Source organism: Oxyura jamaicensis, chromosome 14 (genome assembly GCF_011077185.1).
Source record: "Oxyura jamaicensis isolate SHBP4307 breed ruddy duck chromosome 14, BPBGC_Ojam_1.0, whole genome shotgun sequence".
Classification (NCBI taxonomy): domain Eukaryota; kingdom Metazoa; phylum Chordata; class Aves; order Anseriformes; family Anatidae; genus Oxyura; species Oxyura jamaicensis.
In genome coordinates this window covers 4,651,614-4,665,472 of record NC_048906.1, presented here as the reverse complement: position 1 = coordinate 4,665,472, position 13,859 = coordinate 4,651,614, and the positions used below count along the sequence as shown (strand labels likewise).

Below are 13,859 nucleotides of genomic sequence, written 5' to 3'. Positions count from 1 at the left end.
CACATGAGGTTAGACAACTCTGAAACTTAAGCCTTGAATGTAACCACACCTGTGCTTATTGGCTTCAGATGGGCGATGCTTATTTCTCAATAGTAAGAATCGCTTTAAAACTGGTTAAATCTGTTAACGGTGGCTTAGCATCTCAAGCACTATCTAATTCACAAATAAGTTCTGCGTGTTGTACTAAACAACTGCTTACCGTGCTGATCTTTTGGTTTAAGAGTTTATGAAAACAAAAATAAAAACTAAGACTGAAGCTTTGTTTCCACAGCTATGCACACGAGCCTCCGCATCATGGGACCGATTCCTTTTTGTATCCTTTAAGCTACCAAGATGGCCAGTATGTTTTGTCAACACTTGAATCTTTCATGTCTCCAGTCCTTTAACAACCCCACACAGTGTGAGCAGTAACTTTTCCAATGGAAATTAAGATTGGAAAGGGAAGTGAGAAGCAACTTAAGTTGGAGTGTCACAGAACAAGAACACAAAATGAAGCATCTTGCTTGTCACGGTGCAAGTGTTCCTGAAGTGCAGTCTCCAAAAAATGTAAATATTTGGTTCGCTAGCAATTGTTACTTTCTTTTTATAACGTAGAGAACAGATCTTGACAATACCATGAAAAGACTAAAACTGAATATATTTACAAGCTGCTGGTTTAAGTTTCAGACGTAAGTAACTATTTAGTAACTCTGCTGGACAGACCAAAAGCCCACTCTCATTCCTAGTTAGAGTTTAGTGCTTTATTAGCACAAGTCCTGAGATTTGCTTTATCTGAACAGCGTCGACAAATGCAAGCCAGAAGGAAAAGGCACCACTTGCAAGGTTCCCTCTGAACTGCAGATGCCCACACTCCATCTCATGACTTGAGATGCTTTTGCAAACTGATCACTTGCACTGAGCTCCATCCGGGTGCAAAGTCCCCCCAGCCCCAGATGAGAATTTCACAAGGAATTTTTTCCAAAACTTTGTGGTTAGCAGGGCCGATGGCACACCGCTATTTCTAGATGTTAATGCCACGTTTGTTTCTGTGCCAGAAGTCATGTTCACGGACAGAAACAGTTAACTGGGGCTCCGTCCGCATGCAGGGCTCTGCTGGCTCCGACCTTTCACCTGCCCCGGCTCCAGCTCCCGCAGCAACCGCCCGGCTCAGCCGCAGCTTTTCCATCTTCCAGCATCCAGATGGATTTAACTCTTCACCATCTCACAGCTACCACAGTCCCCTAAAAACATCTGAAGCAAAAGACGGCAGGATTGCTGAGTTCCCACTGAGATGAAGCAGCATTTGGACTTGAGACTCGACGCCTTTCCCCATACTGTCACTTTGCGTTTTACTGCTCCCACCGGGGATGTGCAGGATCTCTAGAGGCTGTTGTTAAGGAAAGTTTCAACATTTGTTTGGAGAAAACCACAGAGCAGAATTTCAATCAAGGGCGTAGAGACTGCTCCGGTCCCAGAATAGTCACTTATCTACTGGCTGCAGCTCCTTGGCAATGCAGGTTTGAATCTCCCTGGGGCAGGAGAAGGAACCTGGATCCCACAGACCCTACGCCGTGCGTTAACCACACGGTTACCCATGGGGTGCATGTGGCATCAGCATCTTCCTCTGACTGTTTTTGGGGGGGGGGGGGGAAGATTGCCACCGAGTCACGTACAGGGACAGAGCTGGGACCAACTGGCAGCCAGAGGCAGAGCCATCAGCACTGTCAAACACAGACACCTGCAGAAACACAAAGGACAACCTTAAATGCTGAATGAAGAGCATCAAAAATAGGAAATGGGGTAGCAGGAATGCTGTCCTGGATATGCACAGGAACAGCACCTCTCCAAATCAGAGCTTGCAGAACACACCAGCTTTGACATTTATACCTAAAATACATCCCAAGCAGAGGCCTGACGTAAGACGAACGGCCAGGGTTTCTTCCCCCCAACTCTTAGCAGTTACAAAGCGTGGCTCAGCAAGGTGCCCCAGTAAAGCAAGTCTAAACCGAGTATTTTTGCATCCTTACAAAATGATAAACGCTCCAAGCAGATGTCACAAGAACGAGGACAAACATCTCCAAAATTAGATCTCATGTATGGCTACTCTCTCATTTCAGAGTAACACTGCTTTTTTGCTGCCACAACAAGCGCTGCATAACCCTCACCCCAGTAATCCGCAGCACAAGTTGCCATACAACAGGCTCTCTCCTTCTGGAAAGATTTCCATACCTCTTTCCTCCAAATAAACCACCCTCACGGGAGACAGCCTGGCACACTCTTCTCTAGGTAAAACTGCTGAACGGCTTATACATGCTGGTGATGCCTAGAAGTAAACATTTCGTTCAGAAAACTGAACTTACTTAAAATACCTAGATTTTGTATCTATCTTAAAATAGCATAATTCATTATAAAAGTATGTTTGTCAAAATTCAATTTGGACTCATATACCATCAGTAAGAATTAAAAATAGCAGGTCTCATTGCATGTGCAACCCTTCTTCCCACGTTCTGGCAACAAAGGCAGCAGCCTTTAACTGCAGTAACCATTTCACAGGAAGGCTTCCCAGCACTGAACGTTTTTCCGATTTTCTACTCTTAATTATCAATTCACTCTTTCATTCAGAAGACTAAGTATTGCCCGTTACTGTAACATTTTCAAAACTGGCATAAAGAAAAGAGTGGCAAAACTTTTGATACGAAATATACTTCTAAAGAGCTCAGCTGATGTAAAGCTTTTGTGCTGCAAAGTAGGACACAGACTAAGCACAGGTGCAAAGAATACAAGTTCACAGATAAGGATTAAAGGTTCACAGCCAAGCATTAAAAAAGGCCAAACAGCAGCATACCAGAAACACCAGGTCAGAAATAGCAAAGTTCTCTGTCCTACTCCCCTCCTAGTGATTTTTAACATGTACAAGTCACCGTACAAACCCCAGCACACACAACCTGAACAGAGAAAGGGTAGAACCAAAAAAAGTACAACAGAAGTGTGCTGTGATCTGAGCCATGAATTATCTTACACTGAAGGATACCAAATAGAAATAGAAGGATACCAATAGAAACCTACAGCTTTGAAAAAAAAGATAACTAAGGTATGACATCAGAAATCTACAGAAATTGCAAACTACTTAGAGAAAGAATAAAGAAGATTATTCCACTACCCCCCAGTACCCAAGTACTCCTGGCACAGCAGCACTGCTAGATTCAATTAAAAGCAGGGTTTTCTCCTGCCCACCCCAGAGTGAGACTAACACAGTTACAGAGGATGCTAGCCAAAAGAACACATGGACTCAGAAAGCAACCAAGACAAATTGACAGAAGAGAGCTCCAAGAAGGACTACTCAGTTACATTCCAGATGCAACTCCTGGCTCAAGAAGTTTCCGAAACCCAAGGCTGCCAGTAACAGGAAGAGTATACCAAAATATCACATTGCCCTGTTCTTGTACCCATTCTTTTCCCCTTTCACGTCAGAGGCAAAGCGCTGGATCCTTGGCCTGATGGAGCACAGCTGTCAGGAGCTCAGCAGAACGTTTGCTCCTCAGCAGCATGAAGGTTTTATGAGCATTTCCACAAATGCTCATTATTAGGACTGGTTAAAATATATTTTGCCTCCTTCACTTCTCAAAGTGCTTTGTAAAAATTCAGGGTTGCTGTACATTTTTAAACAATAATTCAACAATAATTTTGGGTGAATTATTAGAAAAGTTATCACCGACTAATTTCACTTGAAGCCAGTGATGCTTGCCAATGCTTGAAAAGACACACTGCAGTATTTGCAAAGCAGCTGGATTTAAGAATACCTTATCTTGGTAGTTATTACATTTTAAAACACGAATGCTGTGTTTTAGGCTATTCACCTGTTCCAGTACTTGAAGGCTCCCTAGGAATCCCCCACCTGCTGCCAGAGGGGCCAACACGGGCTGAGCAAGCACAGAGCAGTTAAGCCCCAGGCTGTGGGCCTGGGGGCACTCGTAAGCAAAGGCAGGTTGGTCTGTGCCCAAAGAGACCACGAAGTGACTCAGAGAACTGAGTATTGTAGTCAAGGGTCTAGAGATAATGTACAAAAATAGTCAGAAAAGCCTTCTACAGAGTTGTCCCTGAATCCCTGCATCAAACTTCTGCTGTGTATGAGATGACAGACAGCACAGAACTGTTACACACAAAATCCTTCTGCAGATGCTTCTTTTTAAGTTTTTTTTTGCACTGTCCAACCTCACACCAAAGCCCCAGATGCCCAGCAATTATGTCACTTACAGAAATGGCTGTCACGAGAGAAACGCTGATCATCGCCTAGAGCTTTATCAGGAGACTCCAAATCACAGCTAGCAGGCAGCGCCGTCTTCCTATGGCTTTAACACTGCAGGCAACAGGGAGATTGAAATGTGTTTCCTGCTGCGTGTTTTTCCTCATTGTTGTTGACAAGAAACTGGCAATGTTTGGGGATCACAACTCACAGAGACCAATATAGAGCTGAGCTAACGCCGAAGGGAGCGCTCCCACCTTGGTAAGATATTTCTGCTGTGCCCTGGTGCCAGGGGAACGGCACGACACGATGCAGCTGGGTGAGCCGGGGCCAGCTGGACTGGAAGGCTGGACCAAAAAACTGCAACAGCTTCAGGACCGCTGGTGCCAGCACGAGAGAAGAAGGCTCAGCCTCGCAGCCCTAGATGGGGCTGGCTTTTTTAGCAGCAGCAGATCTTACTGGCAAACAGAGATGATAAAATGTAGCCTGTGTGCGTTTTTAGAAAATAACTCTTTATGTTCTAAAAGACGACATTTTCAAATACAAGTTTGAACAACACAATTGTCAGTGTTCCTAAATACACTCACATGCATTTTTTTTTTTTTTTTAACACCGCCTGGAACACTGGGAGGAAGGTGATCTACTGCTAACAAGGTTAACTGCAAGACAATCGGATTCGTACTGCATGCTATCATGAAGGCATTAATGGTGTTTCGATTGATCTATGCCCTTGGAACTTGATATCGAAAAGCAAAGAACCCAATGCCCTTAAGGGGGGGCTTCATATCACAGAGCAGTCCCTCCAACAACTAGGCACAACCTAGGGGAGCATCCCTCCTGGCAGCGTGGCTCCACCTCTCCTGTTTGATGGCTTTGTCATTTTTGAAGCCCACAAACCGAACACCAACAAAAGCCTCATCACAGAGAGAAGGCAGGGCAGGAAGCAGCACCAGCTGGGCAGCAGAAGGCTCAGCAGTTGTGTGTGCTTTTTCAATGCTTCCGTATCCCAATCCCACCCAGGTGAGAGCAGGGTAGGCAGTGAAGGTGACCTACCTTCCAGCCCAACACACAAATAAAAACCTGAACAAAGGGAAGGAGTCATTTACTTAGTCCCCAGGAACGCAAACATTAAGCAGCATTTGGGTTAGCCACTGAATCTCTGACCTGGGAGCAGCAGCAACGTCTGCTTGTCTGGCAGCTCTGAAAAGAGTCCTTGTCTTCCACGAAGTCCAGCAGAAAGACGATAAATGCAGTAGGGAAAAAAAAAGTCCTCTTGATGCAAGCTTCATTTGCAGCTAGGCACCAAGTAGTGAGACAATTTACCTCGGAGGTGATGACTAATGCAGGACCTTGAAAAAAGTTCAAGTTAGCGCTCCCAGAATTACATGACCGGGTTGCTCCTTTTCTTGAGGCTACCACCCTTGTGCCTAGCTCATGCCTTCAGTGGGCTGAAGCAGCACCTGCAGTTCCAGGGGTCTCCACCCCAGGACAGGATCCGTTGTCCCCAGCCCCACAATGAGGCAAAGACACATGCAAGTGAAGGAAACTCATTTGGCAACGCTGCAGCCCATGGCTTATGCTCTTGGCTTTTCCTCTTTCTGTGATTTGCATTGAACTTCTTAAAATAATGCCTGCTAGTCTGCTTTTGCTCTGAAATTTTCTTGTGCACGCTCCTAGTAGCAGAATCTGGTGATTTCTTTGCCAATACGGTTTCCAAGTGAACTATAAAAATACATGTGTACCAAAACAGCTGAATGTAATGCACGCTCCCAGATTTAGTCACTCAAGTGACTAAAGTTTTGTCTGGAAAACATCAAAGTATGTGTCTTCAGTCTCCAGGGACTAACTCATGTTCTGCGAGACTAATGACTACATCACAAGAGCATTGTAGGCTCTGTTTTGGAGCAACAATTAATATATATATCACTTACTACTGACCATTATCCCTCTTCCATGTCCACCACAGGGAAGAGATGGCTCTCTCCTAGCCCAACCAAGTCCCACCCTTAAAACGTGAAGAGACCGCCAGATGTGAGGGAATCTAGATTTAAGACAACATCCACATCAAGTGGAAATTACCAAGTGTTTCATTGATCAAATGAACCTGGAACAAAAAGATGACGCAGAAGTTTGGCGTGTTTATTTTCCCCTCATGTTTTTGTGAATATTGTTTTTCATATTAAAATAACCACTAAAGAGTCAAAGCACGGAGCATAGATAATCAGATTTAAATACCAGTTCTACCATGGAGCTTTAGCGCTTGTACGTTAAATTTAATAGAAAAGCTCCTGATTAGCCACAGCTCCTCCCGAGCGTTCTCCTTCACATTCCCCTCAAAGGAAGCCGTCCCAGTGGAAATTCGATGGACGCCATCCCACGACAAACAGCTCAAGTGTAGGCAGGCTCCAACCAACAGAGCGCGTGTCATTAGCACCCCTCCTAACAGGTTACCAAATTCATTTTGATGTCAACCCAGGGAAGTTTGGAGTCAATTCAGCGAGTAGCAAGAACTCACCTAAGAGACAGACCTCGGTCCCCCTGCGTTTGCAGACTGTTAGAAGAAACACATTTGCATTATAAGCGACTAGGTAATTTGGTCACTCACAGTGCAGCTCATCTAAATTTGGGAATACTCTTCCCACTTCCCAAAATTTGTACTTGACTGAAACCAGCAAGTTGCCAACAAGTTTTTTTTTTAATCCAGCTATTATATATGGTAAATCGTTAAAAGTTACCTTCTGCTCAGAGCCGACAAACACAACAGAAGCCCACTCAAGGTGGAGGGTACCTGAAACAACGGAGCTGCAGCAGTCTGGGTTTCAGTCCCAGCTCAGACGTCCAAAGTTCTCGACATGGACTTCAGCACAGGCTACGTGTTTTGCCAGCTTTATTGTCACTTTCAAACCACTGGGGAGAAACGCTCGCAGGTATGCCCACGTTGTTTTGCAACTACATTCAAAAGTCCCGAAGATGTATCCTCAGGGAGTTTGCATGTTTGAGACCTTTGGTTGTTCCTCCCCCCGTCAGAGCCCACGAGCAGTTACACATCACTTCCTGAGCAGTCCTTCCCTCTGCAAGGCCAGGCTCCCAGCTCCGCAGTCAGCCGGCCCAACTCAGCCCACAGACACCAAAAAAACACTCGTAGATGTATTGCAACGGCCAGCTCAAAGTTTCAGTCTCAACATAGAAAATACTACTACCAAAATATCAACAGATCATACTTGAGGCTTTTAAAAACTGATTTTTTTTCCTCCCTTCAGATTGAGATCTCCCAAACATGCTGCTGCAAGCACCACTCTGGTGCTCGTACGTTAATTATTTTCTTACGCGGCTAAGCTGGGTTTCTTCAAGCAGCATGCTATTCTCATACTTGAAACAAAAAAAACATTTAGACAAGGAACATCAGAGCCATGATTCATCAAGTCCCTAAGCTCTTTAATTGTTATCAAAGGAAGCAAATAGAGTAGAGCAAGGCCACCCCTTCTATTTTGGAAGGTATCAGGAGATTACCCCTCCAGTTACAGCTAGAAGGTATCAAAACGCTCACGTAACGCCACCAGATGTTGCTTAGACTTGGGACTCGGGGTACACAAGGTTTTTCCTGGTTTCCCTGTTCCCCCAAGAGCTGTCCTGAAGCTCACGCTGCAGCACGGCCGTCATACCCGCCTGCCGCTTCCAGGTGGGTGTGCTCAAGCCGCGAAGGCTGTGTACTCATACCAGGACATTAACACTGCTGCTTTTCACTTCCATCACCAAAAAGTTCCAAAAAGTTACTTTGAAACTTAGCCTCGATTAACAAGCAAAACCCTAGTTAACCGATGACTGTTTACCTTAAACCAAAGCAAAACTAATGTATTTGAAGACTGCCCCACAAACGCCAGAAAAAGCTAGCGAGGCCCTGAACTATCACCTGTACGGAACGGAAAAGTAAATCCTGCACCAGGGATTAACTCCGTTTTAGCAGTTTGTTTCTAACTAGGGTTTCCCAAGGAGGGTGGAAGAGAAATGGAGAGAACAGGACAAGGAAAGCTGAAAACTCAAAGTCGAAGCTGACACTAATGTCAATTCACACTTAGCACCATTATTTCCAGAGAGGTTTCGGGTTCCGTTCGCTCAATCAGTTCCTTCAGTTTCCAAGAGCTGTGTAGACGGCCGAAATACTACTGCAATAAGCACTTCAGAAATACCAAGTACTGCTGAGAGACTGGTAATCCTCTCCCCTTCAGACAGAAGTTTAGTCATGGTTGGAAAACGAAAATTGACCATTTAATCCCAGAGATTTACACTGCATTTTTATCTCAGATCTCAGCGTTGTAGGAGCTTAACAAAACCATTACTTGACGATGCTGAGAACTGAATGGAACAAGGGGTAAGGTTGCTGCAGCTGTACTCCACAGCACCCAACAGATTTATATGCCATTCTACACGATCAGTTACTTTTCGTGTTGTCCACGTATCGTGTTATAAAATTGATCTTAAACCCTTTCTTGCAAGTTAGCTACACAATGATCTCTGCTCCACATAGTGTTAATGGATGGTCATTCGAGTCTGAACTTCCTGAAACATGGGAAATAACTCGTAGTCTAAACACTGCTATAGAAAGAATAGCAATCAGATTCACTTGACAATTTACATTGTCCAAGAAGCAAAATTAGTTTACTTGAAACGTTTGATGGTTTTCCACAGAAAAGTAATACAAAAAAGTGTTACACTAAACTAAATTTCCCTGACAACATCACTCTTTTAAGAGCCTCCTACTTCTTCCTGATGATTACGGCAGAATTTCAAGGTGTTATCAGGTTTCTTTCTGATGGGCAAAAAGCAAATATCTACTGCCTTCTCCCTGCTCCTGTCTCAAACCTTCCCATCAGAAAACATTTTGTTTGCTCTTTCTCCTTCTGCATGCTCTTTCCATAGCAGCCATTCCCAAGCCATTCCCCCAAACTGTGGGTAAAATATAAACTGTATTCTTACACAAGAGCCATCTCTGTCATCCAGAGAAACAAAAAAGGAGAAGTTCAGTGGACACTGTACGCGTACCTACAAGGGTACCATAACCTTACGCTCCCAAATAACGATCTGCAAGGCCAAAAGGGCGTTCATTAAGCCCTGTTATCTCCCTTCAATAATACTTCCATGTTTTACTTTGATGATAGGGAGGCTTAAGCAAGGTGTTCCGCTGACAACGCTCCATGAAGTGCTGTAACTACTGGTCTTGCAATCCAAACACCGGCCAGCTACCTCGAGGACCCAGATTCCACGGATTTGCCCAAAGCCATCCAGCAGACAAGTGCTTCAAGTGTGTAACTCAGCTTCCCCAAGATGATGGAGACACTTTCCTTTCCTAAGCACAATAAATCCTACTGCTGAAAGCTCTATTTTTTCTTTATACATAAAATATTACAACATTTTAACCATAACTAATGTTGCTTATATAACTTAAAGAAGAAAGTCTCATCAAAATTTTGTTTCCCCCAATCTCTTCCTTAAAAACTTCTGTTACTACTTTAGAACAGTAGTACCACTAAATATACCACTGACAGTGCCAAAATAAGCATTGTCCTCTAAGATAAGAGTCCTTGCTTCTAGGTATGCAAATAAAACATTTGTAACAACTTTTTTTTTTTTTTTCCTAAATTCAATGAAAGAAAAGCTTCTTCCTTGCAGTTAATGAGCCTGTAACTCCTGTATGTGCTCATGTAAAAAACAGCATGCTCCAAAAATGGACTAAAAAAATAAAGGAAAAGAAAATCAGCCAACAACGTTCTGGTTCACTAACACAAGTTAAAGGTTCTTGATGGAATACCGGAATTCTTAAAAACCAAGAACCACTGTGTGTGTGTGCACTTATTAAGGGCGTATATGCTTCTATCCAAAACAAACCTGAAAATTCAGAAGTAACTCTTGTTATCCTTAACTTACGCAGTTCCCTTCACTCAAGTTTTCTATGAAGTATCACAGAGCCACACAAATCCATGTCCATATAAGAATGGAGTCAGTTCTACAGAAAAGCATAAGCGGGAAAGTAGCCATCTCTAATCTTTTAGGGAGATTATGATGATTAAGAGAGAGATATTCCTAAGTAATGTATTCATGCATCTTCAATGATATGCTGAAACACAACCACTTCTACCTGAACCGGGCATCAAAGCTGGTTCCCCAGAAGGAAACAGTAGTTGTCAGGGGTAATTTTCTTTCATTGTCTGAAGACCAAGGGCTCAACTTGCAAGCTCTACCAGTAGCCTTTACCTTCTCCAGTTGCTAAAGAAACGTACTGCCAGCACTACCAGCCAGCACAAGCACCAAGCAATAACCTTTTTGCAAAGGCACCAAAACTAAGTTATTTCAATGTTTGAGCTATGCTTGATAACATCCCGCAGCGCCCAACTTTCACGACTTATGTCCCACAGCCACTTTTAGCCGCAGCACACACACGGGGACCATTTCTCGTCTCACCCAGGGGTGCACACACTCAGGGTGCACAGAATGGAAATCCCTCCTCGCTCCTCCAAATCCTGAAGCCCCTCCAGCTCCTGGAGGATGCTCTCCTAATGCACTTTCCAGAAGGCAGGCCACACCTATCTCCTCTTTCCCCCGCGTTCCCACAAAGCTTCTCCCACTCCCCGTTCGCAGCCAAAACTTTTCCCCCGACTCCTTTTCGGCGAGGCCCGGGGAGGGCGAGCCCGGAGCCGCTCTGTGGGCACACAAAGGGCACCCAGCGCCTCGCCAGGCACCTGTCCCTGGGCAAGCGGCGGGCCCCGGCTCCCTGCCAAGCCCCTCACCTTGAGGATGTTCTCGTAGATGGTGGCCCGGAACTCGAGCAGCGCCTTCTGGTCGAACTCGCGGCCGTGGATGATCCGCATCTGCTTGAGGAAGGTGGACTTGCCGCTCTCGCCGGCTCCCAGCAGCAGGATCTTGACGAGGCGCCTCACCGCCCGCCTCTCGCGGGCCAGCATCGCGTCGATCTCCCGGCTCCGCCGCCTCGCCTCCCGCTCCGCATCGCGGCTCCGCTCCTTGCCCTCCCTCCGCGCCTGCTCCGGGCCTCGGCCCGGGGCCTCGGCGGGCAGCAGGCAGCGGCTGAGGGTGCGCACCACGCCGGACATGGCGGCGGCGGCGGGGGCCGAAGGAGGGGAGGGAGCCGCCTCACGGCGCCGCGCCGAGCCCCGGTTGCGCGGCCAGCATCGGGCGGAGGCCGCCGAGACGACGACGACGACGACGAGGAGGAGGAGGAGGAGGAGGAAGGGGGGCGGTGGCGGCGGGGCGCGGCCCGCAGGCCCGGGGAGGGGGCTCCGCCGGCCCGCTCCGAGCCGTGGGGGCACCCAGGGGCCCGGGCAGCCGCCCCCCGAGCGCCGCGGCCCGGCCTCAGCCCCGCGGCCGCTGAGGGGTGAGGGGGTACCGGGGGGGGGGGGGGGGGGGGTGGGGGAGCCCCCGGTGCCTTCAGGCGGCCGGCGGAGGGAGGGGCTCCGCCCCGCCAACGCCGCGCTTCGTTGGGCGGGGGAAGTGTCGCTCAAGGGGTTCTCGGCTCTGATTGGATAAAAGCGCCGTGAGGGGACGGGGTGCGAGGGGGAGAGGGCGGAGGAGGGAGGGTCAGGGCGGGGGAGGGGGAGGAGCCGCGCGGCGGGAGGCGGGGCAAGGCGAGGGGGACCAATCACGGGCGGGGGGCGGAGAGCGGTGATGGAGGAGGGGGCGTGGCCTGAGCCTGGCTGGGGGAGAAGGCAGCCTGTCGGCCGAAGGGGGCGTGTCGGCGGGGTGTGACGTCAGATCGTGACTCCAGAATGTGACGTCAAATCGTGACGTCACGTTGCAGCCCTGGTGGTCGGGCCGTGAGGGGCCCCTCGGCCTGCTTCCAGCGGGGCTCCTGCTCCTGCCAGGCCCCGGGGCCTCGGCTCCTCCCTCTGTGCTGAGGCAGGGGTTGAAGTTCCCAAGCACGCACCTGACACAGAGCCCCCCCGTCCCACGGTTAGGTACCCGGGGAAATAAACCACAGGGCAGTCACCTCGCCACAGCTGGGATCCATACCTGCTGCCCACACAGTGAAATCATAAGTGGCTGTGACGTTTCCCCAACTCCACGAGACGTTGTGGCCTTTTCTGTGTTTATTCCTTTGTTTCTGCTTCTGAGAGTTTATGTCATAAATGCCTAATCAATCCAGCTTCAGTTGTTTTTTCCTGCCCCAGGCCTTTACCAAACACTGGGGCAAGCCTATGCAAGCGTTCACCGGGGCAAGCGACACAAATACAGCTGAGGGAAAATCCTGAAGTGGCAGGGATTTTATAGAAAGGCAAGGCTGTCAGGAAGCCTTAACATGACCAAAAAGATCAGGGACTTACAGATTTAGAACAAAACGAGACAAAAATAAACAAAACCCCTCCTGGAAGTGACCACTCAGTGCCTTAATCACACTGAGGTGCTGTTGTCAACTTCCCCAAAGAGCAAATCTTTTTCTCCTAACAAAGAGACGGAACTGAAAAACACCTTTAGGTATTGTAATAGCTGTTTTCTCTCGCAGGATCTTACTCTCTGACTGCAGTTGGAGGCAGCACAGCCCGTTCCACGCATAAAATACTGCCGTAATTCACGAGTTCCCCCGCTGGAGGTCGTCATTGCCCCAGCAGAAGCCACTCGGGCCGGGACGATGCGAACCAACCAACCCCCAGCTCCCCCGTGCTCTTAGGCCTGATTTTGAGAGCAGCTGAGTACTCAGGACTCCCGCTGGAATCCACAGAGCCTAAGCTGCCTGAAAATCAGACCCTATGTAACTATGAAGTGCCCAGATTGGTGTTTTCTGATTAGCTCCGTTACTCCTGCCCCGCTAGCTTTGTCTGCGCCCTGCTTGAGGTCCTCTTCAGACTTCTGAGCTTCTGAAGGTATTTGGCAGAGAATTCAAACAACTGTGAAGTGCAACTCCCGTGATAGGCCTGCCTCGTCTGTAAGCGAGAGCGAAATTATGGTATACAATAACCTCATCAGACAAATCAGTTACCATATGTCCTTCGTTCTCTATGCATTCATCCATGAAAGCAGCTTTCAATAGCTCACATCTAATTGTCAAAAGGAAAAGGTCCACCCCTCCCTCTTTCCCCCGCAGCACTGTTGTTGCTCATCTAATCATTCAGAAGCTGCTCTAAAAACAGGACAAAACAATTTTGTTTACTACTGCGGAGCTGCAGCAGTATGCTTTCTGTTACCCTGCTGAGGGACTGGGCAGAACCTCACAAATGCATGTGGTGATCCCTGCTGATGTTCCTGCGGGTGTTTTGTTATGAGCGTAAGCAGTAGGTGTAAGCATCCATGTAAAAGGTTATAAGAGAGGGGTTTCTACTCAGTCTCTACACCTTCCCTTTCTCCATTTCCTTATTATTTACCAGTTTCATGTTTCAAAATTCCTAGTTCATCTCCCTCTTTTGGGCTTGTACTGAATTTTTTTTTTTTTTTTTTTTTTTACAAAACAATGAATTTATACTGTTTCAGCTTTCTATTTCTTCATTTACTTTCTCAGTTTTACAGGTACATATTTTTCCTATTTCAACTCTATTTTCCTTTTTGCCATCTCTGTTACTTCCTATAATTCCTCTTCTCTGTCTGCTGAGATGAAGAAAGACTTGTACACCTGCTTCTATTTCTCCCTCCTTCAACT

At 47.1% G+C, this 13,859-nt stretch overlaps 1 protein-coding gene across 1 annotated transcript in view; it reads right to left on the bottom strand.

Annotated features, from left to right (window-relative positions):
- The window catches only part of GNA12 (G protein subunit alpha 12), a 43,017-nt gene extending 31,420 nt beyond the window's left edge, over nt 1–11,597 (bottom strand). Inside the window, exon 1 of the mRNA XM_035339622.1 lies at nt 11,005–11,597. Within this exon, the coding sequence (XP_035195513.1) occupies nt 11,005–11,325 (321 nt within the window). The 5' untranslated portion in view covers nt 11,326–11,597. The remainder of the gene's footprint in view (nt 1–11,004) is intronic.
- Between the last annotated feature and the right edge of the window lie 2,262 nt (nt 11,598–13,859).